Source organism: Anabrus simplex, chromosome 7 (assembly GCF_040414725.1).
Source record: "Anabrus simplex isolate iqAnaSimp1 chromosome 7, ASM4041472v1, whole genome shotgun sequence".
In the NCBI taxonomy this organism is placed as follows: Eukaryota; Metazoa; Arthropoda; class Insecta; order Orthoptera; family Tettigoniidae; genus Anabrus; species Anabrus simplex.
Genome location: NC_090271.1, coordinates 304,001,472 through 304,027,631, shown reverse-complemented (window position 1 = coordinate 304,027,631; position 26,160 = coordinate 304,001,472). Strand labels below are relative to the sequence as shown.

At 37.9% G+C, this 26,160-nt stretch overlaps 2 protein-coding genes across 2 annotated transcripts in view; one reads left to right on the top strand and one right to left on the bottom strand.

Annotated features, from left to right (window-relative positions):
• Mfe2 (peroxisomal Multifunctional enzyme type 2) overlaps positions 1 to 3,235 on the top strand; it is a 206,971-nt gene extending 203,736 nt beyond the window's left edge. Inside the window, exon 18 of the mRNA XM_067151756.2 lies at positions 2,815 to 3,235. Coding sequence (XP_067007857.2) covers positions 2,815 to 2,931 — 117 coding nt within the window. The 3' untranslated portion in view covers positions 2,932 to 3,235. The remainder of the gene's footprint in view (positions 1 to 2,814) is intronic.
• Positions 3,236 to 3,247: 12 nt separating this feature from the next.
• SsRbeta (signal sequence receptor beta) lies at positions 3,248 to 25,166 on the bottom strand. Its single transcript, XM_067151757.2, has 5 exons — positions 25,033 to 25,166; positions 24,740 to 24,878; positions 19,829 to 20,059; positions 15,431 to 15,514; positions 3,248 to 3,431 (listed from the first exon to the last, which is right to left on the bottom strand). The coding sequence occupies exons 2-5, from the start codon at positions 24,875 to 24,877 to the stop codon at positions 3,303 to 3,305; spliced, it is 582 nt and encodes a 193-aa protein (XP_067007858.2). The 5' UTR covers position 24,878; positions 25,033 to 25,166; the 3' UTR covers positions 3,248 to 3,302.
• Between the last annotated feature and the right edge of the window lie 994 nt (positions 25,167 to 26,160).

Here is a 26,160-nt window from a genome sequence, read left to right as displayed (position 1 = left end):
TACTGTGCAAAATAATATTATATACCATATATACTTAGTTAGCTCACTCATGTGTTCGCATACTTCCTTTCACTCTACCAATCTGTCATTCACTCATTCACCCACACTCATGGACAAATGCAACAGTTCCATCAAATTACATTTTTCTTTATATGCATCTGGAATTTTGGAAAAGGCAAGTTCTTGACATCCCGATAGTGAGTTCCAATAGTTTTGCGGAACGCCAATAGAAACCCTTCTGAAAGGCGGACAAAGGGTAACTCCTTTGCCTCTCAAAGCTGAGCGATAAACAAGTGATAGACATTGGAAGGGATGGAGGCGATGACCTGGCCAAGTGCAAGTTAACAGCTGTATTTGGCTTAACATAGTTTTCTTTAAAACTGTTGCTGAAAGCCTCGTAGATGTCTTGTGGGTCACTCAGAAACAGCTAGGTGTTGAGTTGTCATGTTTATTTGTCAAGAATTTCCACATTTCCTTATTATTTTCTCTTATTTTATGGACGTAATTGTTGTAAGATTTGTGAATGAGCTGCTTCGTGTCATTCCTCACAACTCTTGTACCTATCCCTCATAAGGTCGGTGGTGCAACTTTTCCACATCATTTATAATATTTCTTGTGGTCCATGGAGAATTTCTCATATGAGAAATGGTTACTTTCAGTTTGGCCTAGTCTACACTTCGAAAGGTGTCGCACCAGTCGTTCCGAACTAAGGCCATGTCTCTGGCGTCCAGTGAGCTTGGAGTGGGAAGGTATTGAAGGAGCAATGATGATAAGTTCCAGTCAGCTTTCTTGTAATTGTAGACTGTCTTTACTGTGCTCTTAGAAGGTGGCTTTTTGAGGCGAAGTGTGGCTATAATAACCAAGTGATCACTGAAACCCGGGATAACTTCGGTTTTCTGCACTGGCTGGTTGGGGAAGAATAGGTTATTGTAGAGAGGGAGATTAGTTCGATACGGGTAGGTTCTGTTATTAGCTGATAAAGAAATAAATCACAGAATACTGTAAGGAAGTTGTTCGTGAGAGGATTGTTTGGAATAGGGACTGAATATTGTCGGTCTACATCTAGACTGTTACATAAATAGCTTTGTGTTTGTGCTGGATGTGTTTCACACTACTCAGTGACTGTAAAAGTTGATCATTGATATGCTGCACTGATCTTACGAGAAACTTTGCACCATTGCTTGTAAATTCCACCCACATGACCTTGACATCAGTCTCAAGATGCTTCAACCGACCAAGACCGATTTGAGTGATAGTAGAAACTGGAAAGTTCGAATTTCAACATTCACGCCAACTCTGCGTGCTTAAAAATATGGATGCCAGTCGACTTGCTGACAGACATTAAATTGTCTTGATTAGTAAGGAATTTCACAACTTTTTCTGTACCCATAATTAAGCTATCACAAGACAAATATGCACCACACTGGTCAACTTCACACAATTATGTTTCAGATGTATGCTGTCGCGTAACTAATATTCGCTACCCTTCACTGTACAACTAAACACGAAATACATTTCTAACTTCTGAATGGAATGCGAAATTAAAGCACAAACAGGTTCAGTGTGTTATTATGCAGTTTCACTGCTAACAGGCAAGCAAAACTGAGCATTTCTGAGGCTAATGGCTTGCTCCCCGAAGGTGCAATTTTTCCTGTGAAGTTCAAGAATTCAAGGCATTTTCCCATTTCACGGAACTGTGGCAAGGGCTCTTACCCAAGTTGGAAATCACATTCCTTCCACAAGAGATGACAAATAACATTTTCAGGGCTAGGAGAAATGTGTTTGTACTAAGCGGTAATAGCGAAAATTCGTGACGTGATAAGCCCGGTATTTTTATATAGGTTTAATATAATGAGAATAGGGACTTCAGATTTATGATGTGCTAAGCAGGAAAACCTGTTAATGAGGAATGCACTAACGAGGTTTCACTGTAGTACATGTAAGAAATAGCTGGTTAACACAACCCGTAGAATTACATATAAAGTACATCTGGATGGGCCCTGGGTTCATTACCGCTTAGAGCTACGGACAGCACTAGTAATCTTGTAGGCGGTCTGGCAACCCTCCACTCCCCTAGGCGCACCCTTTGCTTTCTGTCGTAGCTAGTCGCAATCCCTCACTTCCACGCCATGTTAAGGATGATATTTTACGTATCTTCAGGAGCTCTTCTTTCAGATGAGAAAGTATGCGCAGTCTTCATTCTATGTTTGTTTTGAGTTTATCGTACTTTTGACCAAACGGAATAAGATACCAAGTTGGAGCACTGTCATCACAATACACCTGCTGGCCACCATATTGCACTTTTGTAACCCATTCCTCAAATATTTTATACTATTTCCAATTGGTCTCCATCCAGCTTTTCAAGGTTGATGTAGTTATTCCAGGTTTTTTTCCTTGATACCAGTGCAAGAAGCCCTCCAGGTTTCTCATGATGCACTGAAAGCATCAGAATAATTTTTCATAATACAAAGTATGATATGTGCAGCTAGTGAACTGCTGCTAATAATGATAATTTAGAATAATTGAATTGATGACATAAGTCAATAATATGATTGTTTTATTAATTCACATTTTGCAGCTTAACCGGAAAGTAAAAATCTGTTATAAGAACAGGACAAATTTTTATTAATTATGCACAGAGGTGGTGATTTTTGTCTTAATAGCAAGTACAACTACGGAAAAATCCTCCATGCAGAGAGGGAAAAGCTTGAATTAATGTGGCTCTTGCACAATATATTCTTTGATTAACAACATGTTATACTTCTGTCTAGATACTGGTACAGTCAGTACTCACTTGTTTGTTATTGTGTGCAGGCTGAAGGAAGGCTGAACCCTCAAGTGGCATTTATGAAGGGCAAACTGAAGATAAAAGGAAATATCATGCTGTCGCAGAAACTGCGGGATCTAATGAAAGAAGAATCAAAGCTTTAAGCAGACAGAAATAATACCTGAAATGTAAATACTAAAGTAAAGACTGATGAGAGTTCTTCATGGTATGTGTGGATGGTTATCACTCAAACGTAATATACTTTGCCTTTTAAATTAATGTTTGAATGAACAAACTAGTTTAAATGTGTGTATTAGAAATTTTAGGTCAAAGTGACAGTATGTATGTTTGAGGTTATGACTGTCTAGGAGAAAGAGCTAGCTCATTTTGTAGAAGACTCTTAATAGTACAAGTTTTTACATTGTATATAAAATATGGGAAATAAAGGATTATATTTTTTGTGAATAACTGAGATACACATTTATTAAAAACATTTTATTAAAAAATTCCTTGCACTCAAACTTTCACAACCATTTTATTCTTTAGCACCTTTATCCTTTTTACTCTTCCCAAGTTTTTCATATTTTGACTTGCTAGAGTACCAAAGCAGGAATGGAATTGCAAGTGATGGAAGAGTCATGACAGCAAATGCACCCCAATCCAACTGAAAAAGAAAGTCAAACACTTGATAAATACAACAGGTATCAAATATAGAAATTCTGTTACATCTAAGATAATTTGGTGACCTGAATAACATTTTCTTAAATTTTTCATATACAACACATGCCAAAGTCTTATTACACTGAGAATATGCATAAAGAGAAATTTCCTGAGGTCAAATAACTAAATTAGAGCTGATGCAACAGGATGACTTTCTATTCAATACATATTCAAATGCCCCCAATTTTTTTTCTTGGGTGCTATAATATTCAGTACATACAATTCTGGTAAGATGAAACAGCCCAGCCAATTTCAAACAACTGTATGAATGCTACCAAAGAGCCTCGCATTGATTCATAATACAACACATCACAGAAAAGTGACTGCACAGAGTTGAATTGTTGCTTGCACCTGCCAAAATCCCTCCAACATTTGAGTAGGGCTCTTTATAATATGCTGTATATAATCTTGTGCTGCCACACTCTCTGCATTTGAGGGAAGAGAGAGCAACTTCGTCTTAATATAAATCCAAGAGTCCTGATGAATAGTACTGCCGTATATACCATATTTACGCGAATAATCCCCGCATGTTTTTTTTTTTTAATTCGATGCACAAAATTGGGGTGCGGGTTTTAGTTGCGTCTAGGTCGCCAACACGCTCCTGGCTCACCTAGTTTTCAATGCTGAGTGTACAGTTATGCTTTGTGCAACTGTAGATGGAAGAAAACTTCCCATATGTCGTATTTAAACAGAAAACAATTCCGACTTAATTCTAAACGGACTTTACACTTTTTAAAAATAGTACCATATTTTACAGAGTTATTTAAATTCAAAATTTCTCCACGTCACGATAGAATGCGTCTTCCAGAACTTGCAGAGTAGCTTTTCGCACTTTCACTCACTTCAGTGTGTTTCACAGTTGAAAACAGAGTGAAATCGTAATTCTTTTGAATTCAGCGTTTTAAGGAAAGCCACAATATCATGTAGCAGGCAGTACGTGGAAAAGCAGAATCCGCAAAAACTGGTGAGGGTTGGCATTTCTGAATTACAAGATGGTTGTTAATTGGAAGTCCGATTTCTGTATTACAAAGACTTCAAATTAACGAGGTTTTACTGTATCGCAAAACTAACATCAGATTTTGCCGGTGTGTCTATTTCAAGTGTTTACATTGCATGAAAAAAAATTATCCACCATCGGTCGTGTTACTGTCCAGTAAAAAGAGACCACGTGTGAGAAGTGTTTTAGGCCCGTATTCACCAACGTTGGTAACTTTTGCTGTTATATCCGAGTTTTGAAAATCTAAGATGTCATTATTTCGGATAACGCTCACTTCTGTATTCAGCACAGAATTTATTATCTCGGTTTACCAAAACTAAGTTTTCGTTACAATCTCAGTTTGAACCGCATTTTTTCATACTGACGTACAGAAAACAAATGTCTACAGGCTGCCGCCACTATTGAATTGTAAACAAGTTTTTGATTCCATTCGGGGTTTGCAAATAATTTGCATAAATTACGTCCGCTATTGAGCAGAAATGGAGAAAAAAGCCTAATATGACTTTCCAAGAGAGTGAATTGTTACTGAACTTGTTGGCAGAAAGCATTAACAAAGGGAATAAGAAAAACCAATTCTAGCCTACACATTGTACGTCACTCAAAATATAAGTCGGTATTCCTTCGTTCTTCATTAAAAGTCACCCAGTCGTGTACCGTATAGCTATAATCGAGAATTCATTTTAGGCCTACCTATTGTTGGGAATTCCAGGTTATATTCGGAAGCTTTAGATAACCTAAAATGTGTCCGAAATTCAGAGTCGTCGTGGTCCTATGTTGCACGTTCTTTTATCCACCTAGGACGTTTATTAATTGCATAATCTTGATCATATTACTCGTCGCTGTGATTTTATCTTTCAATTAGATATTTCAGCTGCCTACGGGCATGAGACGTGGAGTGTGACGAACTTGTAAGTAATTTAGGAGAGGATTCTAGTGATGCAAGAGACAATGAATCTTCCTATCTACAGGGAATCGAGCCTATTGCAAGTTCAGCTTAATGAAGTACCTGTCACGTAAGTAGACCTACTTGCTCATTTTCATGGAAAATATATTTCATAGCAGTGATATTTGCGTAAAGACCACGTGGACCTCGCAGAGCGATACGAAATATTTATCAAAAACATAAGATATGTAAGGCTTTTCAGGCGTTTGCTCTATTAACCAGCGTTTCGTCTTAGGTCTGACACTAGACTCATCAGAGTGGGATGTGTCAGACCTTACCCACTGACACTGGGGTGTATGCAGGTGAACTTATCAGAAGCCCTTATAAGAGGCACAGTCTGATAACTGCATACGGGAGATAAATCTCCACAATGGAATTATTGCCCACCTAGCATTTCCAAAAGGAAAATTCTAAATTCCCATGGAGGGAATTAGATAGAATTAGATGCCTAAGTTACTCTTCCGATGAAAGGAATTTTACTTCATTTTTTTCAAAATGAGCCTTTCTAAAATGAGGGTGCGGGCATTATTCGACGGCGGGGATTATTAGGGTAAATACGGTAATATGTGATTAATTCCCAACCCTCATTTTAGGAAGGGTAATTCTGAAAATTTTTATTCTTTGTATTCACATAGCTTTGTTAAGTATTTGGACTGAAAACTAAGTACTACAGCACAGTAACTTTCTTCTGTTTATCCCCGTTATTTCTATGGTCACTGGAGCCACTCATTTTTTCGGTTCCAGGCAGGGGTTTAAGGCTGGATGCCCTCTGATGCCACATGATTTCTGAGATAAAATCTCACCCCGGGATTAAACCGGGATTCGAACCTCAGCCTTCCAGGTGGGAAGCCAGTAGCTATAACAATGAGTCAATCACACCCTCAAATACTACAGTACAGCAAAATGTAAAATTATGAAGCAACTCATTGCCTTTATAGTATAGTCTAAAATACTCTTTTTTTTTTTAATATATGCACTGGCATCGGTCTGCATTACCAATTTGCACAAGTAAATTGAATTTCTCCAGTGCAAACCAATAACGAATCTGTAGAAATTCACGATCCTTTTTTAATTAATTGGCTGCGAGACATGCAATGTTAATTTTTATAGGGAAACTGAAGTTATTTCATTCAAAAATGTGCATTAGCCATCCATGGCTGAACTTACATAATCTGTAATTTTTAATGCTATTGCTGTAACTTTCAACCTACACATTTCACTAATGACCACAATCCAAACTGTCTCTTTTCAGTCAAAATTTTGCATCCTATTTTTGATTTCTGGAAATGTCCCTTGTTTGCAAAATGTCTGACAGGTACAATTCGTCTGTTGAAGACTAGCTGTAGTTTTCCTCATCACATACGTAATTCTCCTTTACATCCTACTTTCTTCCTGCAGCGTGATTACAAATTCTTTTGGCAGAAGATGAGGGAGAATCACACTCTCTCTTCATTTGTTTGTCATCAGATCTACTGTATCCTTTGGGAATAGTAAAAATAAAAACAGAAATATTTGGAGCACACACTACCACCTCATCCTTAAAAAAATGAAAGAAGTGGATCCCACTGATCCAATAGTCTGTCTAAACACCTGGCTAGGAATAACCACCTTTTGCACACATGCTTCAACAACTTTGTTTCTTTTCCATGCATATTTTGACATTTCTGAAGCAGGTTTTTTTGACACTCTTCTCCAAGTAATAGAAAATATCAACAAGAATCTCCAATTCTGACCGGTAAAGTTGCAGCAGCTTTTTCAGCAGCTAAGTTAATTAGATGGCAGCTGCAACCAATACCAAAAAATATCCTGCGCCCTGTCAAATCAGCTTCCAATGCTGGTACCAATAAAACAGTACTTATAATACTTTCTCGAGCAGCATCATAAAAAGTAACCACTATGGGATACAACTTGGAATCGGTATCATTGCTTCCATCTGTCGACAAATAAAACAGACTATTCTGCAAACAAGAAACAATGTCCTGTTGCAGTAGGCGCCATTTCGTTTAGGACAAAAGTTGGTTTTGTGTGACCACAACCATACATTTTTTTTGCGATTTCCGATGTACGAAACATCTTGCTGAACAAAGCTCCTGCATGATCAGCAGCACTCAATGGAATGTCGTGTTCCACTAAAAAAGAAGTTAACATTCTGCCTTTATTACATCGTAAACACTATCTCCAGCTTTGTCAAAAAAAACTTAATTTTCTGATTTTCTTCCTTAGATTTCAAATTACAAGGATGTTTAACACACTTTACATGATCAATCAGGTCGTTTTTGCCGTCATGGGATATGTTAATATCACAAGAGCATACAGTAAAAAATGCAAATTTTTCACCTTTTCTTGATTCTAGTATACATGGGAAACTAAGAATAGGTTTCCCTGAACACCTTGATGTTTTTTTTGTGGATTTACTCATGATTACTGATAAACAATGATCATAAGACAAAATAAGCAACAAACACAATTCATATTCTTCCACAACTACATAACCTCAGCTTCGCAATACATGGCAATACATATGAAGCAAATGAAACGACGAGCATAATTCACATGTTTTTTCGTAACTATAACATAACCTATGGTTTGTAATTCGTGGTGAAGAACAAACTATTTTTTATACTGGATGTAAATGTTATCGAAAGAATCAATGCAAAAAACAAGCCAACGGTTATCCAAGAGTCAGTCCCTACAAATCGATATCAATCGACTGGGATTCAGAACGCATCCCATGTTCCCAGCCGAAGACTTGTTAACGATCGGATGAATATAAATCAGAGCGATGTATTGAATATTAACTGGTCACACAGCGTATATCGATGCGGAAGCTTGTTCGGGCACAAATTAAAAAGAGGAACTTGGTACATAAAATCTTAAAATATTATAGTAAAACATACTCCATAAATTTTACGGACAAACCGTAAAAGTTGGCAGGTATGCTGTGGATATCAAAGGTATTAAAATGATCAATGTTCATAAACCACCATCAGTAATGTGACCAGACAGTGCTTCCTACCTCGAATCAACCAGCTGTTAAGTGACTTCAACAGCCATCATCCCAACTGGAAATACCAGAATGAGGACGAATGTGGAAAGGCTTGTAAACTACTCAGAAACTTAACAACCTGTGCCTGGTAATCTACGCTAAAGCCAAAGATACATTTAGGTTAGCTCAATAGAGCTAATACAATCTGGGTCCCTGCTTAGTCACAGAAAATGAAAGTGACAATTTTGTTCCAGCCTCAAGAAAGGTAACACGAGATTTTCCCACATAGCCAATAGACCTGCCATGACAGTTATTGGAACTTACATACCGCTGATCAGAACCATGCCTCAACTGTGTTGGAAGTTTACTAAAGCCAAGTGGAACCAATTTTCAACCAATTTAGACAAATGTGTGTGATTCATCCTACTGGTTGTATTAAACTATGCTAATTTTATTGGTGGTGTGATCTTTGAAGGAAAGAAACATATTCCACATAGCTTCTGCAAGGAATACATCCTTTGGCCACGATGGTTAAGGTGCCAAGTCTATATGGTCCGACACCATGGTTACCTGGTTCAAGTTCCATTGGTTGAAAACATTTCACCATCAGAATATTGGTGGTGGTGGTGGTGGTGGTGATTGTTTTAAAAGGAAGTGTAACTAGGCAGCCATCCTCTATGTAACACTAATCTGAGAGAAAAAATTGAAGGGATCCGACACTTCGAAACATGAAGATATCGGTCAATGAAAGTCGAGGGCCACGAAGGGCATGTAAATAAAAGACTCTAAATTCTGATCCTGAATAGAGCGCTTAGTCTGCAATCTCCTTCCCCTTAGAACATTGGACCACCTGTCTTCTACAATTCCTCCCATTCCTTCCCATCCCTCTTTTACACCTACTGTATCCTGTACATTGTTTGAGGGAGGCCTACCTTCCTTCTTGTCCTCTGAGAGAATTCTCATACTCCTTAATGCCTGGCCACACCCACAGTTCCTACACTTGCACTCCTTAGCCATTCTTTATGGAAAAATGAAAAGGAAAAATAAAGTAACTTCTGTGTAAAAAAAAAAAAAAAAAAAAAAAAAGAAAAGAAATATTATCTAGGATAGTACAAAAGGATCACACGACAATAAGGTAATTAATATACTGCTACAGTACACTACAATATTACTGAACTTAATCATACCACATTTTTATCCTACAACACCCTAACAGGATAAACACTAGTTAATTACTGAATACTGAAAATACACAACAATTACACAATTCTAAACTGCAGTTAATCCTATACTAATTACTACAACAGAATTCTAGTAATAGGGTTTCTACAAATACTTCTACTATACTACACAAATATTTTACAATAATAGAGTAAGCATACTAATTTCAAGTAATATAACTTACTACAATATGCTACAATAATTTTAAGGAGCCTCCATGGCTCAGGTGGCAGCGCGCCGGCATCTCACCACTGGATACTGTGGTTCAAATCCTGGTCACTCCATGTGAGATTTGTGCTGGACAAAGTGGAGGCATGACAGGTTTTTCTCCGTGTACTCCGGTTTTCCCTGTCATATTTCATTCCAGCAACACTCTCCAATATCATTTAATTAATCATTGCCCCAGAGGAGTGAGAGAGGTTTCGGCAGCCGGCACAATTCCTATCCTAGCCGCTACATTGGGGCTTCATTCATTCCAATCCTGACGCGGTCGAATGTTTGGAAACAGGCTGTGGATTTTCATTTTTCACTACAATAATTTTAAACTATGTTCAGACATATCCTAATTACAGTATGTTTTACTAAGCACAAACAGAAATGAAAACTGCACGATTAAAATTCGCTATTTTATCCAAAATCAAATCAAATCAATCAATACTGATCTGCATTTAGGGCAGTCGCCCAGGTGGCAGATTCCCTATTTGTTGTTTTCCTAGCCTTTTCCTAAATGATTTCAAAGAAATTGGAAATTTATTGAACATCTCTCTTGGTAAGTTATTCCAATCCCTAACTCCCCTTCCTATAAATGAATATTTGCCCCAGTTTGTCCTCTTGAATTCCAACTTTATCTTCATATTGTGATCTTTCCTACTTTTATAAACGCCATTCAAACTTATTCGTCTACTAATGTCATTCCACGCCATCTCTCCGCTGACAGCCAGGAACATACCACTTAGACTGAAATAATAACATTAACATACCACTTAGTCGAGCAGCTCTTCTTCTTTCTCTCAATTCTTCCCAACCCAAACATTGCAACATTTTTGTAACGCTACTCTTTTGTCGGAAATCGCCCAGAACAAATCGAGCTGCTTTTCTTTGGATTTTTTCCAGTTCTTGAATCAGGTAATCCTGGTGAGGGTCCCATACACTGGAACCATACTCTAGTTGGGGTCTTACCAGAGACTTATATGCCCTCTCCTTTACATCCTTACTACAACCCCTAAACACCCTCATAACCATGTGCAGAGATCTGTACCCTTTATTTACAATCCCATTTATGTGATTACCCCAATGAAGATCTTTCCTTATATTAACACCTAGATACTTACAATGATCCCCAAAAGGAACTTTCACCCCATCAACACAGTAATTAAAACTGAGAGGACTTTTCCTACTTGTAAAACTCACAACCTGACTTTTAACCCCGTTTATCAACATACCATTGCCTGCTGTCCATCTCACAACATTTTCGAGGTCACGTTGCAGTTGCTCACAATCTTGTAACTTATTTATCACTCTATAGAGAATAACATCATCCGCAAAAAGCCTTACCTCCGATTCCACTCCTTTACTCATATCATTTATATATATAAGAAAACATAAAGGTCCGATAATACTGCCTTGAGGAATTCCCCTCTTAATTATTACAGGGTCGGATAAAGCTTCACCTACTCTAATTCTCTGAGATCTATTTTCTAGAAATATAGCAACCCATTCAGTCACTCTTTTGTCTAGTCCAATTGCACTCATTTTTGCCAGTAGTCTCCCATGATCCACCCTATCAAATGCTTTAGACAGGTCAATCGCGATACAGTCCATTTGACCTCCTGAATCCAAGGTATCTGCTATATCTTGCTGGAATCCTACAAGTTGAGCTTCAGTGGAATAACCTTTCCTAAAACCGAATTGCCTTCTATCGAACCAGTTATTAATTTCACAAACATTTCTAATATAATCAGAAAGAATGCCTTCCCAAAGCTTACATACAATGCATGTCAAACTTACTGGCCTGTAATTTTCAGCTTTATGTCTATCACCCTTTCCTTTATACACAGGGGCAACTATCGCAACTCTCCATTCATCTGGTATAGCTCCTCCAACCAAACAATAATCAAATAAGTACTTCAGATATGGTACTATATCCCAACCCATTGTCTTTAGTATATCCCCAGAAAGCCATTTAACATCTTGTTTATATGTCCAATTTCAGTCTTTAAATAACAACCTTTTAAATAATTCTTCATTCATTTATCCAGAATTGCTTTAGCAACTTCGAGGTTAATATCTCAATAATACTCTCTTTCTAGACGTAATTTTTTAAATCCATTTTCGTATATACATTTCCATTGATATTTGAATTTAACGCGACTTTTCAGGTCAAGTCACTACGAGCGCCACCGTCGAATTGTCTCCCATTTTAACAAGGCTAAATCCGTAAGTGTCGCGTATTGTCTCTACTGTATTTGATATAATTATCCATTGGTTGCCGCTTTTAGTCGCCTTTTATGACAGGCAGGGGATACCGTGGGTATATTTTTTGTCTGCGTACTCCACCCACAGGGGGTCTGGTGAATGACACTCCATTGCTAGCCGGTATAATGCGCGCTTTTACTCCCCACTATTCACGGCAAATCACACTTGTAGAAATCCATTTCTAGTGAAACTATTAGTCTAAAACCTACCTGGCATTACATTTTCAAAATGTTGTCCCTCAGCTTTCAAACACGCCTGACACCTCGTAAATAGGTTTGCAGACACTCTGCGAATCTCAGCCCGTATGATGTTCAAAATAACTTGTGTAAGTCTTGTGTGAGGGTTGTTCATATACACTTTTCCTTTCAGAATCCCCCACAGGTAATAATCACAGGAATTTAAATCACGAGATGTGGGGGAATAATTAACCACACGATCTTCAAAAACTTCCCGTATTACCTCCAAAGATCGATTAGCAGTGTGTGCCGTCGCATTATCTTGCAAGAAGTAACCATTACTCCTTTCTTCTTCCGTAAGCTCTTAGAAAGAATGGTCTGAGCATGAGGTCTGTATATTGATCAGCATTTGTTTCACGTTAAAATATACGCCCTATAATTCTGCACCAAACTCCTATCTTTACATCATAAAGTGGACGGATATGCAGCTGGAGGGGATTTTTTTGCACACTAGTAGCGACTGTTTACATAGCCACTTAAGGGTAGCCATGCTTCATCACTATAAGAGTTCTGGGTCAACCTACCCATTGTAAACCGACTGAAGCAACCAGTTACAATACCGAACTCTAGCGAAACTGTCAGGTCCTCTTAAATATTGGGCAGGGGTGGGTTTGTACGGTTTTGCTTTTAAGTTTTGTTGCTTTGTGGGTAGAAGATAATGACATTAGCTTGTATGGTAAGATGCGACAGGGATTTTGTTGGAGTTCTTTCCAAGATAGCTCCTATTTCGTCAGGCATTTCCTCTGTTAAAACTGTTAGTCTCCTCCGTGATTTCTTGTTAAGAATTGACCCGGTGGTGCGGAACTTCTTTACTAATTTATGTACCATACTCCTATGGGGAGGGAGGATGCCAGGATATTTGCGAATGAATCTAAAGCGGCACGTATAAGAAGAATGCTTCGCAGAGCACAACACAATGAATACTCACTGTTCTACTGTATATATCACTCATTAAACACACAATTACTTTAGTATTCCTACAAAAACTACGCTATTTTAAAGCGAACACATTCAACACACTAGCAATACCACAGATGTTAAACTAAACTATTGCTGTGAAGCAATGGATATCGCTACCGTACTGCATTAGATCATCTTAGGCGGTCATGAAGCAATATATCTCTCGGCAAATGAGTCACCCGGCCGCGCTGTCACCTTCCGTGCATGTTCCCCTGACACATGGAGCGAGCTAAGAAAAAGACCCTGTATAAATAGCACTAAATGGATCACACATGCACAAAATTAAACTATTTCAATAGGTTTTAGCTACTTTATCACTACAATAATGCAAGAGCACTCTTAACAGCCAACCATTCACAAGTGCATTCAACAATGGATCCCCCTGAAGTATTCAACGATCCTATTCGTCAGAGAACTGTACCCTTCTCTTCCTCATTTCATCCACTCCTATTTTAAAACATACAATTCTTTGTAAGATTTGGGTCTCCTCTCCCCATTTTTTACATTTGGGCCTAGAAGCTTTCTGAACATTTTTCTTTCTCTTTTCCAGATATCTTGAAGTGCACCTTTCCCAATCATTACCAATGTTAATGCTGCACATATTTATTTATTTAGCATATGGCTAGAGATACAGCATCTATTGTTATAAGATCTACACTATATACGTATGTCCAAATTGTTTATGTAGTATATAGCCTCTGGAGTCGCAAAAACAAAGTCACTAGCAATGCCATTGTATTTTCTAGTCTTGCATTCTTTGATGATGTGCTTCACTGTCTGTTTAACAACAGTGGCTAGATGCCTTAGTTTAACCCCTGTATGATAGAACTTTAAAGTGTTTCTATTCATTTCTATTTTTCTTGCCCTATTATTACTACTATTATTATTATTATTATTACTACTACAGCAATAATATAATGTGCTGTATTGCTAAACCAATGATCCCACATACATTTCTTTTGTGTAGTCAACTTTTTTGTATTATTCCAGAAAACAATAGTATATTAGAACATGTAGCTTATTCTGACTTTTATAACAAAAGTGACAAAACAAGTAAATTATATGGTTATTTTCAAGTTCTAGCAAGAACAGGTGAATGGAAAGTCTAAAGAAAAAATTTTGCTCCAAACCTAGCCTTTGCTAATTACAGTATCAAACCCAGATGCTAAACTATTCAAAACCTAATCATATTAAGCAATTTTCTTTCAGAAATACAACTGGAGCTTGACAAAAGAGGATAATGAAAACTTTTAAATCATATCTATGTATTAAAAAAAAAATTATGAAAACTAAAGCCAGTCAGTCTGGCCATTCTATCTGGTCGATTTCCTTCATTTTTAAAAACTGAAATGTATTCATGCACAGATTTGTCATCAGGTACTATAAATCACTTAACTTCAGAGTTCCTCAAATGATTTGATTTTTTCAATTATTTGTCTCTTTGAATCAATCATATCTTTGGTTCTAATTGAGATACAAGTTCATTTTGGCCTAAGAACACTCAGTGGATCAAGATCTTTCATTTCAGATCTTAACTATTCAAATTGGTTTATTCTGAGGAAAGTTATGAGTGCACATTCAATTTGACGTATTTCTTCAACACTTTTTCTCACTGAAGGAATCGTATCTTTCGTTCTAATTGAGGTATGCAGTTAGTTTTGGTCTAAAAATACTCAGTGGATCAAGTGCTTTCTTTTGAGGTAATAACTACTTAAATTGGTAGATTCTGAGAAAAGTTATGAGTACATTTGTCTCCATGACAAAGATCTTTGAAGGACTTTTTAACAGTTCGGCGTGTAGTGCTGTTCCAAGGAACATTTAATTCAATTTCTTTGTGTGATGTATTTTCAAGTGTTTTGTTGACATAATATTACATTCTATTACCACAGTAGATCATGTGCTTTATTTCATTAAGTCGAAACTTTGCAAATACATTCGCGAGGATAGTAACGAACAACGCCATACTTTACAATTCAGTGGTTCTATAATACTTAAGCTGTTGACATTCAAGCTGCTAATGAGAAAATTAGAACCTCAGACATAGATAGCTAGATAGATAACTGAACTAGATTTGTTTAAATGTTAGTTTTAAAACAAAAGATAAAATTTTAAAATTCCTGCTTACCACATGAGGAGAGAATTTCTTGTCATAATCTTTGAAGGCAATAATGAGTCCTTCACCGGGTTCACTGGTCACTGCAATCTGCGCCTAGAAAGAACCAATCATTATTTCAAACACTAAATCATACAAATCAATCCTCAACTACATCTGTAATAGTGATCCTAACCATTACAATTAAAATTCAATTTTTGTTCATACTGTAAATAGTATGGAAATGAAGCATTATTTTATAATATGAGTTGACAATGTGCATTATTTCCTATCTGATATCTGTCCCATGGCAAAGAGTACATTCAAAAAAATAATGAATAATGTTATTAATCATATCAGTGTTTTCCAGGCTTGTAGGCCGTGGTCCTGGAGCATGTGATGGTCTCGACGTTTCACCGAAGACTGCATTCGGTATTGTCAAGGGTTCTGACTGACTCTCAGTGGAATGAAGTGGTGTCGTAATTCCACCTCATGATAAAGTGCAGGCTATGGTATGCTGCTCGCCTATTGGTCCGCCATGCTGGGGGGGGGTCGCTGATTGGCTGTTCTTCGGCCAATGGTTGAAGCATTAAGGAGCCCAATGTACATCGACCTGTTTTGGCCGAGACCGGCAATTAATCACCTGTTGCTTATTCTGTTCTGCCTCAGCCATCGTGTCCTTCAGGATTTAAGGTTTTCAAGACTGGAAACCAGGCTTTCTTTACCCATTCAGATTCCTCCTTATGGTTGAAGCTGTTGGTGTGCTTCAGGATTTCATTGTAACCGGGAATGATAAGACACAGTAGTTGACAGTACTTTGGTGTTGCTGTACTGTATGTCCTGGCCTGCTAGCAGCAAGTGTTCAGTGACTGATGATCTACCTGCTTGTCCCAGCCGCCTATGTCTCTTGCACTCTGTCAATCGTGTAGCGATGCTGCGTTTTGTAGTGCGCACATACACCTGGCCACAGCTGCACGGGATCTTGTGGACACCTGCTGTGGAGAGAGAATGATGCTTGTCATGGCTTGCCTAGGGAGAAATCTGATCCCGTTCAAATATGAGGGACACAGAGAAGGAGGCTATATGAATAGAGTCCATTAATTAGCAGCAGTAGCAGCAATTAGGCAAGTTTCACTTATTATTACTGTACTGGAGGTACACCTTCTCCGTACATTTAAACTGAGCGCCTTTTAGAAGGCCACCTGTGATGTGAACCCTGAACTGTGTACTGAAAGCAGTTTTGAACTTTAATCTTCAGATGTCTCTACTGTCGACTTATGTGCCCCCTCTGGTGGAAGGATGAACAATTAACTTTCATAGAAATTTGTATTTGCTAAGTTTAATAACCTGAAGTGTTTGTAAAACTGTTTCCTTATGGGCTCCTTCATGAATTATTAGCCAATCAGAAATTTTGATATTTATTTGATTAGCCAATCAAAATCAAGGGTGTGCACAGGCCATCGGCCTAAAGAGTTCTGGAACTTTCCCCTCCGCTATAAAAGCTGGGAGCTTTTGGCCCATGTTGTCTTATTCATCGCTCCAGTCTTGAGGTCTAGAATGTATACATAGTGGAGGCAGGGACAAGCCTTGCCCGCCATCGGAAGGCCCACCAGCTCAAGGTAACGGCAGACATCTTAAATATGTAATCGTTTCAGAAAGCTGAAATGAGGGGAGGGTTTCAAAAGTCACTCTTAATGTATATTTCTAAAGTTTTATATCACTCTTTAAATGTAAATTTCAAGCAAGTCTAAATACTTCATTCAAATCCCTGCGGGGAAAGATGAAACGTAGGGGATAAAGAGTGTTCACCCCCTTTTAATTCCCATTCAACTTGGTATTGGAGTGACTATGATTTTGTAAAACTTTAAATTTATTTTCTTTTTGGAACTTAATACTTATCTCCACCTAATCACCTCTGTAGTATAGGCTTATCCTCTGTAACTTAGGGCCATAAGTCCATAGAGGATCTTAAACCTTTGCTTTTGACCACTAAGGCCATTTAGAATGGGCACTTATTGCCTCTGTTAATTTCTAATTACTCATGGTATATTGTGAATCAGACTATCGAGCTGAAATGACAGTGAATGTTGTTGTCAAAGGAATTTAATATAAAATTTGGATTAGAAACTTGTGTTTTGAGAGGCTGGAATATTGTAAATTTTGGAGCTCAGTCTCCTAGAGTGTAACTGAGTGGAGCCAAAGTGCTCTTTGTAATAGTGTAATATTTCAGCAACAAAACTCATCTCTTCGAAATCATTATGTCAATTTTCTCTATAGTACCCGATTGTTTTAGGTTTTCAGATCACTATCGTTACAAGAGCTGACGATCTCACCATTATTCTATCCAACTGTAGTTTGTTTATCAAGCTTAAAGTCAGAAAAAAGAAAGGAAAGAAAATTTCAAATTTTAGTGTTTTAAATTGTGCTTTGATTGTTTCTCTGTCCACCCATTCACCCTGGCACCTATTTACACCTCTGCATCCCACAATTACTATTACCAAGGTGAGTGGCCAAGCATGTTAACACGCTATGGCTAAGGAGCCAAACTTTGCATTCAGAGACGCATGGGTTTGAATCCAACTGCCGGCTGTCCTGAGAATGGTTTTCTGTGGTTTCCCATTTTCATTTCTAGGCAAATGCCAGGACAATGCCAATTCATAGGCCACAGCCGATTTCTTCCACCTCCTCAGCAAATATAATTCACCATTATTAATTTCATCTTCATTAGCTTCTCAACCACGGTTGGAAGGTCATCCAGCTGTAAAAACATGCCATATGCATTCATCTTAGCTCATCCCTGACAAGGATTAAGGGGTAGGCAAACAAACATGAGGCAAGCGAGTGAATGATAAAATAAGATCATGCACATCCCTTGCTATCAGGAGCTTAATGATATATAAGAAAAGACCCAGACATAACCAGCTGATGGCAAGATAACGGTGACAGTGCAGCATGCTGGTGAACATGCTACTCAATGTCAGTTTAAGAGCTTGTGATAGAATGGCCACAACCCAGCTTACCAAACACAAAGAGTCTATGTTGCTGCAAGAGACCGCGAGATAGGCAACGCAGTGGGACAAGTATGTATGACAGAGGGGGTTCAAAATTAATTTAATACAGCCATTACAAATAACAAGTTCCTTAGTTGATGTTCACCACAGCACAAAACTCCACACACCTTACAACTGGTTCTGTTTTGGGTTGTTGTTTTTGGTGCTATTTCTCGCCGAGTGCAGCCCGTGTAAGACTGACCTTCCAATGAGGGTGGGTGGCATCTGCCATGTGTAGGTAACTGTGTGTTATTGTGGTCGAGGATAGTGTTATTTGTGGTGTGCGAGTTGCAGGGATGTTGGGGACAGCACAAACACTCAGCCCCCAAACCACTGGAATTAATCAATGAAGGTTAAAATCCCAGACCCGGTCGGGAATCGAACCCGCGACCCTGTGAACCAAAGGCCAGTACGCTGACCAATCAGCCAATGAATCTGACCCGTGTCCTCATCCCGAGGTGGTGCAGCTCTTTTGAAGCATACCCCCAATGGAGGTGAGCAACATTACCATTTGAACCACATACCAGCCCTCCTGCCATCCTAAAAATTTCTGGCAGTACCAGGAATCGAACCCTGGCCCCCGATGGCGGCAGCTAATTACACGAACCATTACGCTACGGAGGCAGACACTGGTTCTGGTGATTCAGATGTGTGCTTTTTCTCACATCTATCACAAGCTCAGAGAAATTCGTTTAGATCCTGAAAATATGCGTAAGTCTATATATCCCCTCAGTGTACAGGTCATTGACTGAAATTTGACAGTGATGTATTTTCAAAGAAGAGCTAATGATTGGTGTATGACATGTCTGATTAAGAGTCAGGGACATATTTCACCATCCTATACTGCTAAATCTTTTAACTGACAACTATTCAAAATGGCATTTATCCTGTATCCTAAATTTTAGTTTCTTACCTTAATTACTAACTGAAATATAGAGTACATAGAATGAACCAGACCAAAATGAAGCTGACAAACCCTGAAGTTGGATACATATTACAAAAAGACTCCTATTAAAAAATTCAGCTGCCTCAAAAATCTTTACCTGCACCAGAAACAAAAATAAAGAGTCATTAAAGGATGGGAATTGGCCAACAGAAATCTTGAAAATTGCAGGCCCCAATAAAACCAATCTGCCAGGACAAATTAACCTCATATTTACAAGTTAAATTTACATCTGCAAACATTCTTACAGGATTTGTTACTAGAAAATGCACAATGTGAGTTATACAGTATATTAAGGAACACTCTAGAGCCTATAAAACTGAATAAAGTATGTAACCTACTAATAATTCACAATTAATCTAAATGGAATTGTTTTCTCTTCAGTGTTTACTCAATGTATCCAGTTATAAATAGATCACATGATCACATATATCTTACATGTGCTACTTCTTCTGAAGGTTTATAGCTGACTTCAGCAGCTGTGAAGTTGAAGTAGCCATATTTCCTCGGCCTCACAACAACCACGTGAGATACATTAGTGCCAGGAGCAACACGATCCAACTTTATATTCAGCTGACCACCAACCACACCGAAGGCCTCAGGATGAAAACTGTTGTCTGATATCTGCACATCAAGAGCTGCACTCGAACCCACATTATACAAAGTGTACTGAAAAATTAAGAAAAGCCCAATGTTATGGCCAGACATCTACATAATAAATCCACATTTCTCCTATGGTCAATTTTTTTTTTTCATTCCCTTTACACCAGTACATTAGGTTAAGTCATAAGATCTATGGCATACAAAATCATATTCTGCTTGGTTTACTACAATGGCCAGAAACCAACAATGTATGTAGCAAAGAAGAGTTCCAATACAGCAACTAGAGTTTTGTTCCACCAGCATCAACAGCTAGATGGATTTAAAAACAATCTTTAGGAACATGAAAAGTTCTAAAAAGAAACTGAGATGTGTCACAGTAAAGAAATGATGGCACTTTGGTAGCCCATGTGATTCACATGTTGGAATCTTGCAAATATAATGTTTTACGATATCTGAAGTAGCAGAGAGGAAAGATCCTTCCTCAATGCTTGACAGGGACCCACCAACCTTCCCCAAAAAGTATTCTTACTTCGGCCTATACAGAAGAATTAAACCTGAACAGAATGAATCTAAAGAATGCAACCATTTTCATTGCTGCTACTGGCGAGCTATGATCAGCTGTTATGACTGTTCTTATTGTCTACAATAGAGTTCGCATGATGTGTGGCCACAGGGTTACCACATTCAGTGAAAATAAAAATATATAAAAAATAAAATATGAAAAGCGCAGTTTGGAACAGACAGCGTGGCTCTGCCAGATTGCACTCGCAGTCAGCACATTGTATCCCTGCAGCAATGAAGTAAACTCTATCATTAATTCACATTTTGTCCAGTGTCCAGATCAATCTCTGCCACAAAGCCACACTCCCTTTGGGAGACAAACTCTGGCCGCAGCACATACTGTCCGCACAGCAAGGGAAAATATATATATACTGTAGCTCTAATCTATCTTTTGTATTATTCAGTAGTTGTTTATAATGTGATCTATAACCAACATTTCACAAAACAGCAACCAAAGAATTACTTTGTTTTCTTTTTTGCTAGTGGCTTTACCGACACAGGTAAGTCTTATGGCGATGATGGGATAGGAAACAACTAGGAGTTGGAAGGAAGCAGCCGTGGCCTTAATTAAGGTACAGCCCCAGCATTTGCCTAGTGTGAAAATGGGAAACCCACGGAAAACCATCTTCAGGGCTGCCGATAGTGGGATTCGAACCCACTATCTCCCGGATACAAGCTCACAGCCACGCGCCCCAAACTGCACGGTCAAAGAATTACCAAAGAAATACATCATAAATACTAACTCTATGAGAATTTGTATTATGGTTCTATCTTCCAATACAATAGTGTACAGTCAAACGCCAATCATAACGTGACAGTGCGGACTGGACAGAGCTCACTCTGGGAGGCCGAATGAGGGGAACCCCAACAGGCATAAAGAACTGCCAGTAATTCTGACATTTCATTTTCTGTGTTGACATTTTTCACCAAAAGCTTTGTCCTACGAGTAAAAACTGTTCCACCACACTTAAAACAAGAGGAATTCCCCACAATTCAATCTGATAAATATTCGTCCCATTTTTACAACCAGAACATACTGTTTACTTTTTATAAAGACTGTACAAAGACAACTTTATAAGATATTCGTGCTAAATTGCATTTTAAAGAAGTTTTCAAGCATTCATAACTCATCTTTATCATGATAATTTTATATAGTTCTAATAGCATTTAAGATGCCTTTGTCAACTGTTCAAGCCTGCCGAGGATGGTCCAACATACCGCTGAAACATGTACTAGAAGAAAAAAACTTTCACATGACAATTTAATATTCAATTGTTAGTGTTAAGGTTTAAATTGTATTGAAAGGAGGGCCCATAATACAAATTCTCTTAAGAGGTAGTATTTATGATTTGTAAGTCAATGGGGAAATATCACAAGGTTTATGGTTTGCAAAAAGAAATAAATAACAAGTTAATAGAGTACACGTGGGCCTTCATCAGTGGATGACAGAATAAGAACAGTGGTGACCATTGTTGATTAGTAACACTAAGGTAAAGGAAAGATGGAACCCATTTCAGCCATGCTTGACCAACATCTTTACCAACAACCCATGCATCAAAAGAGGCACTGAATCATCCTTGAACACAAGACAACCCATGCACTGTTCTGTTCCTCATACAGTAGATCTCAACCTATATACAACTATTTCAACTTTAAGGGGCAATTATTCCACCAGATTCGAGGTACTGCCATGGACATCAGGATGGTCCCCACCTATGTCTGTCTCTTCATGAGAAAACTTACGATTTCCTCACTACCAAGCCTCTCCAGCTCATCTGTTGGAAGTTCATTCATGTTATTTTTCTCCTGCTGCACCACCAATGAAACCTACTTTCAACCCATTCCTGCATTAACAAAACTAATTAATGTTCATTACACTAGGTAGATCTCCCTGACTACTCTCGCTTTCATTGTCATGAACCTCCACTTTCACGATGGCAGAAATGGTACCTATGTACACATCAAACCCATCAACCATCAACAGTATCTCTACATGTATCACATGAAACAATTACTATGTCTGGAGCAAACAGATCTGTTCATCCCCTAAAGTCCCAGTCCCCAACGACACCAACCTGAGGAAGGCCTTCACTACCACCGGTTACCCAAACTAATTTGGTTGACTGACAAATTTCCCAATTATGAATTCTGTCCCCAGACTGCCCAAACAACCAAATCTAGTAACCTTCATAACCACATATCACCCTGGTCTCCACAAAATCTACAACATTTTAAAATGAGCATTCAATCGTCTCCCATCCTCATCCCGCACCAGTGAAACAACCAATTCTCCAGCATACTCAACAGAGAAAAATGGAACTGAACACTGGTTATACAATATGTACAAAATGTGATGGACAAAACCAACCAATAATTAAAAGCATGAACAAATTTTGAAGTTACTGCACAATCTAAACGCCCCTTATAACCAGAAAACTTTTTTGCTATGAACCCCACACAAGTAAGACGCATGAGACTGAACTATTTCTATCTCCTAAAAACTTTGGTTAGGGCAAAATACTTATGTTGACCAAAACATAACATGACATGTCTTATGAGGAGACCTTGCCAAGTGTGGCCACTGATTTGATCCAGTTTCAATACACATGCAGGTTATGACAATAACTTTCACCAGTTCAAACTGCAAGGCACAACTCCTATCCAATTATGAGTAAATGGAATTTGAATATTTTGAGAGTGCTTTACAAGACCAGCAAGACACATTCCCACCACAAATGGCAGTGCAACAAGTAAGCTCTCCGTTTCACAACCTCATGATCCACAAATCAAATCTTGCCTCCCGATTTTTGTTTTTGTTATTTGTTGCTGGTTCATGTAGACTGCAGCACAACTCTTATGCCAATGTGTACAGTAAAATAAATAACAGCAACAACTAATATATCTATGAAAATGAGTGAAAAATATTAAAATGCTAAGTATTTCATTGAAATGCCAAACTTATCATCACCAGTTTTAACTGCATCTACCAACAGCCTACGTAGTTCTTGAAACGATCAACATTTAATAAGAAGATACTCGCATTTTTAATACACAACCACCAATTTCCTACAGAGAGGCGGGTAACAATAACACAGGGTCAACCAATATTGTTAAATACATATTATGCGCATTACTTTAAACTGCCTGTAATGCAAATAACGTACAAACTGAATGTTACAACATACAACAATTGAAAACATTGCGGAGGGGAGATATGATCCATTGATCACAAGCTTGTGAAGCAGAGAGCTTGCCCTCTGCGCTGCACATTCACTATGGGAATAAATACCATGCAGGTCTTTTAAAGCACTCAAAATATTCAAATTTCATTTTCTTGTCACTGGGTGGGAATTTGCAGATTATAATTTGAACAAGTAAAAGTTCTCACTATGGCCTGCACGTATAATGAAAATTCATCAAATCCGTGGAGAAAAATTGGCAAAATCACCTTGTAAGCGCAGAAAAGTATCTCGATTTGTTTCATCATTTTTATTTTCTACAATATTTGATTTATAATGATTCTACTTCAATATTTCTAAGAATTATGGAAATTGGTAAACTTAAAACTGCACTCACACAAGGCATACAAGAAACCAACTGCAGATGGATACCTACTTACTTATTAACCATTCAAATAATTTACAAATTACCTGCATACCAAACATAGCTAAAGATAAACAATTAGGCCTCTTGCTGGAAATGAAATGGACATTCCAACAAATGTAGATCCATAATAAAAAAGATATAAAAATGACCGTGATTATTTATCAACAGATGTTATAGATTGTATCTGAAGTTCTCAGAAAGACTTACAAGAAATAACATTTTGAAATTAAGCATAACTTTCCCTAACCTATATACCAAATGAAAATAAAATAAATTTTATAATTAAATGAGGGCGTGGTATATTTAATACTCAATGACCACTTTTCTCCACAGAAAGAAAATGGAACAAATAATGAATTAATGAAGTAGGCCAATACTTTAACATGTCATAACCCATGCTCTAATATAGATATAATGAATTGAAGTACATAAAACCACACATGCATTCAAAGTAAATTCTATGGAAATACACATATTTTCTCATTCTATCCCTATCCTTGAACGATATGCATCTAGAATACATTAAATACAAGGAGGTAACGATATAACCTTTACCTTAGGTAAAAATGTAACCTTTACCTTAACAAGTATGTCCATATCTTCAACTAAATACTTATTGAGAATCTGCTTGGAAACAAGAAGACGTGCACCCGTATCCTCTTCTTCATTGCAGTATACAACAGCCACGAGGGCAACGAGGTATATCAGAAATTTCATTCTGTAAACACGAATTATACATAAAAATAAGCATCCTTTTAACAGCCGCACCTGTCGTAAATGTTAACATAGTAAATGATTAGTGTCAAATTAAAGATATCTCACACACAGAGCCCCAAATTGCAGAAGGATAGGATGACTGTGTGACAACATACCTGTTAGAAAATATCACAGTGAACACATGTAGACCTCTTCCAACCAGTGCCAACTCACCAGAGGTTGGAGCTCGGTTGGGACAGCTGAAGCTCAATCAGGGCTGGTCACGGCTGACATGTCCATTACAAAATTACCTGTAAATATAGAATACATACAGTTCCCGGTAACTCTTTAAAACTACGAAATGTAAAGGATGATTGGCTATGCATGTAACCAAACTTAAATATCTGTTGATTTTTTTTCTAAGATATATCGTTTCAGTTTTTCATTATTAGAAGTTGAAAATGTATCGAACATCTCGCCTTTGAACGTAGATCCCTATATCCTACCCACCCATTATTAAGATTAAGAAGAAAGGTTCGCCCGAATGGGAATTGGATTATAAACTAGGTTTTACAATAGTCACTCAACGACTTTGTTCTCGCTCGGCACACGGTTATATGATATCTGTCACACTCATTACTGTACAGAATACACACACAACTTTCATTAGGATAGTGATAGGTTTTGTTCACACAAATCTTTATGGTGAAAGCCATGAATGGCAAGTCGTGTTATAATATGTCTTTGCTCTTGGTTTCCTCTGGTCCAGTTCCTGTCGAGAATGGCGTCTGTGGTGTAGAAATCTAAATCGATTTCTCTCCTCTTGGCTATTCTTCCTTCATATGCTCGGTATAGCTTCTTGTGGATGGTAGTGATAGTTGTAACCTCAGATCTTCTACATAGAAGGATTCTTTAGCTAGTTCATAAACCAGCCTTGTCGGTGCAAATTTCCCCACTCTCAATTTTTGCCAGATCCTTAATCGACAAGTGTTCCCAAACTACCTGTAAGCCGTAAGTTGCTATTGGGGATATGGTCGTCTTGAAAAGTGTCATTGCTGTGGCCAGGGACAGGTCCGTTATATTCTTGATATTGTAAATTGCTCTTATCGCGGCTACTGTTCTCTCTTGTACATTACCGTATATCGGAAAGATTTCACTGTGGTTTGCAGGGTTTTTCCTAGATACCTAAATTTATTGCCGTTTCAAGTGGTTGTCCATTCAAGTAGAGTGTGGGGTTTTTCTTCCCTTCCTAAAGATCATCTGAACTGCCTTATTCAGGTTAATTTCAAGGTGATTCATTTTCA

Coding starts and splice junctions, on each gene's coding strand:
- SsRbeta (XM_067151757.2), bottom strand. CDS start 24,877: ATGAAATTTCTGATATACCTCGTTGCCCTCGTGGCTGTTGTATACTGC. Junction 20,060..24,739: donor ATATGGACATACTTGTTAAG/GTAAAGGTTACA, acceptor TTAATTTTTCAG/TACACTTTGTATAATGTGGG. Junction 3,432..15,430: donor AGAAATTCTCTCCTCATGTG/GTAAGCAGGAAT, acceptor TTTCTTTTTCAG/TTGGATTGGGGTGCATTTGC.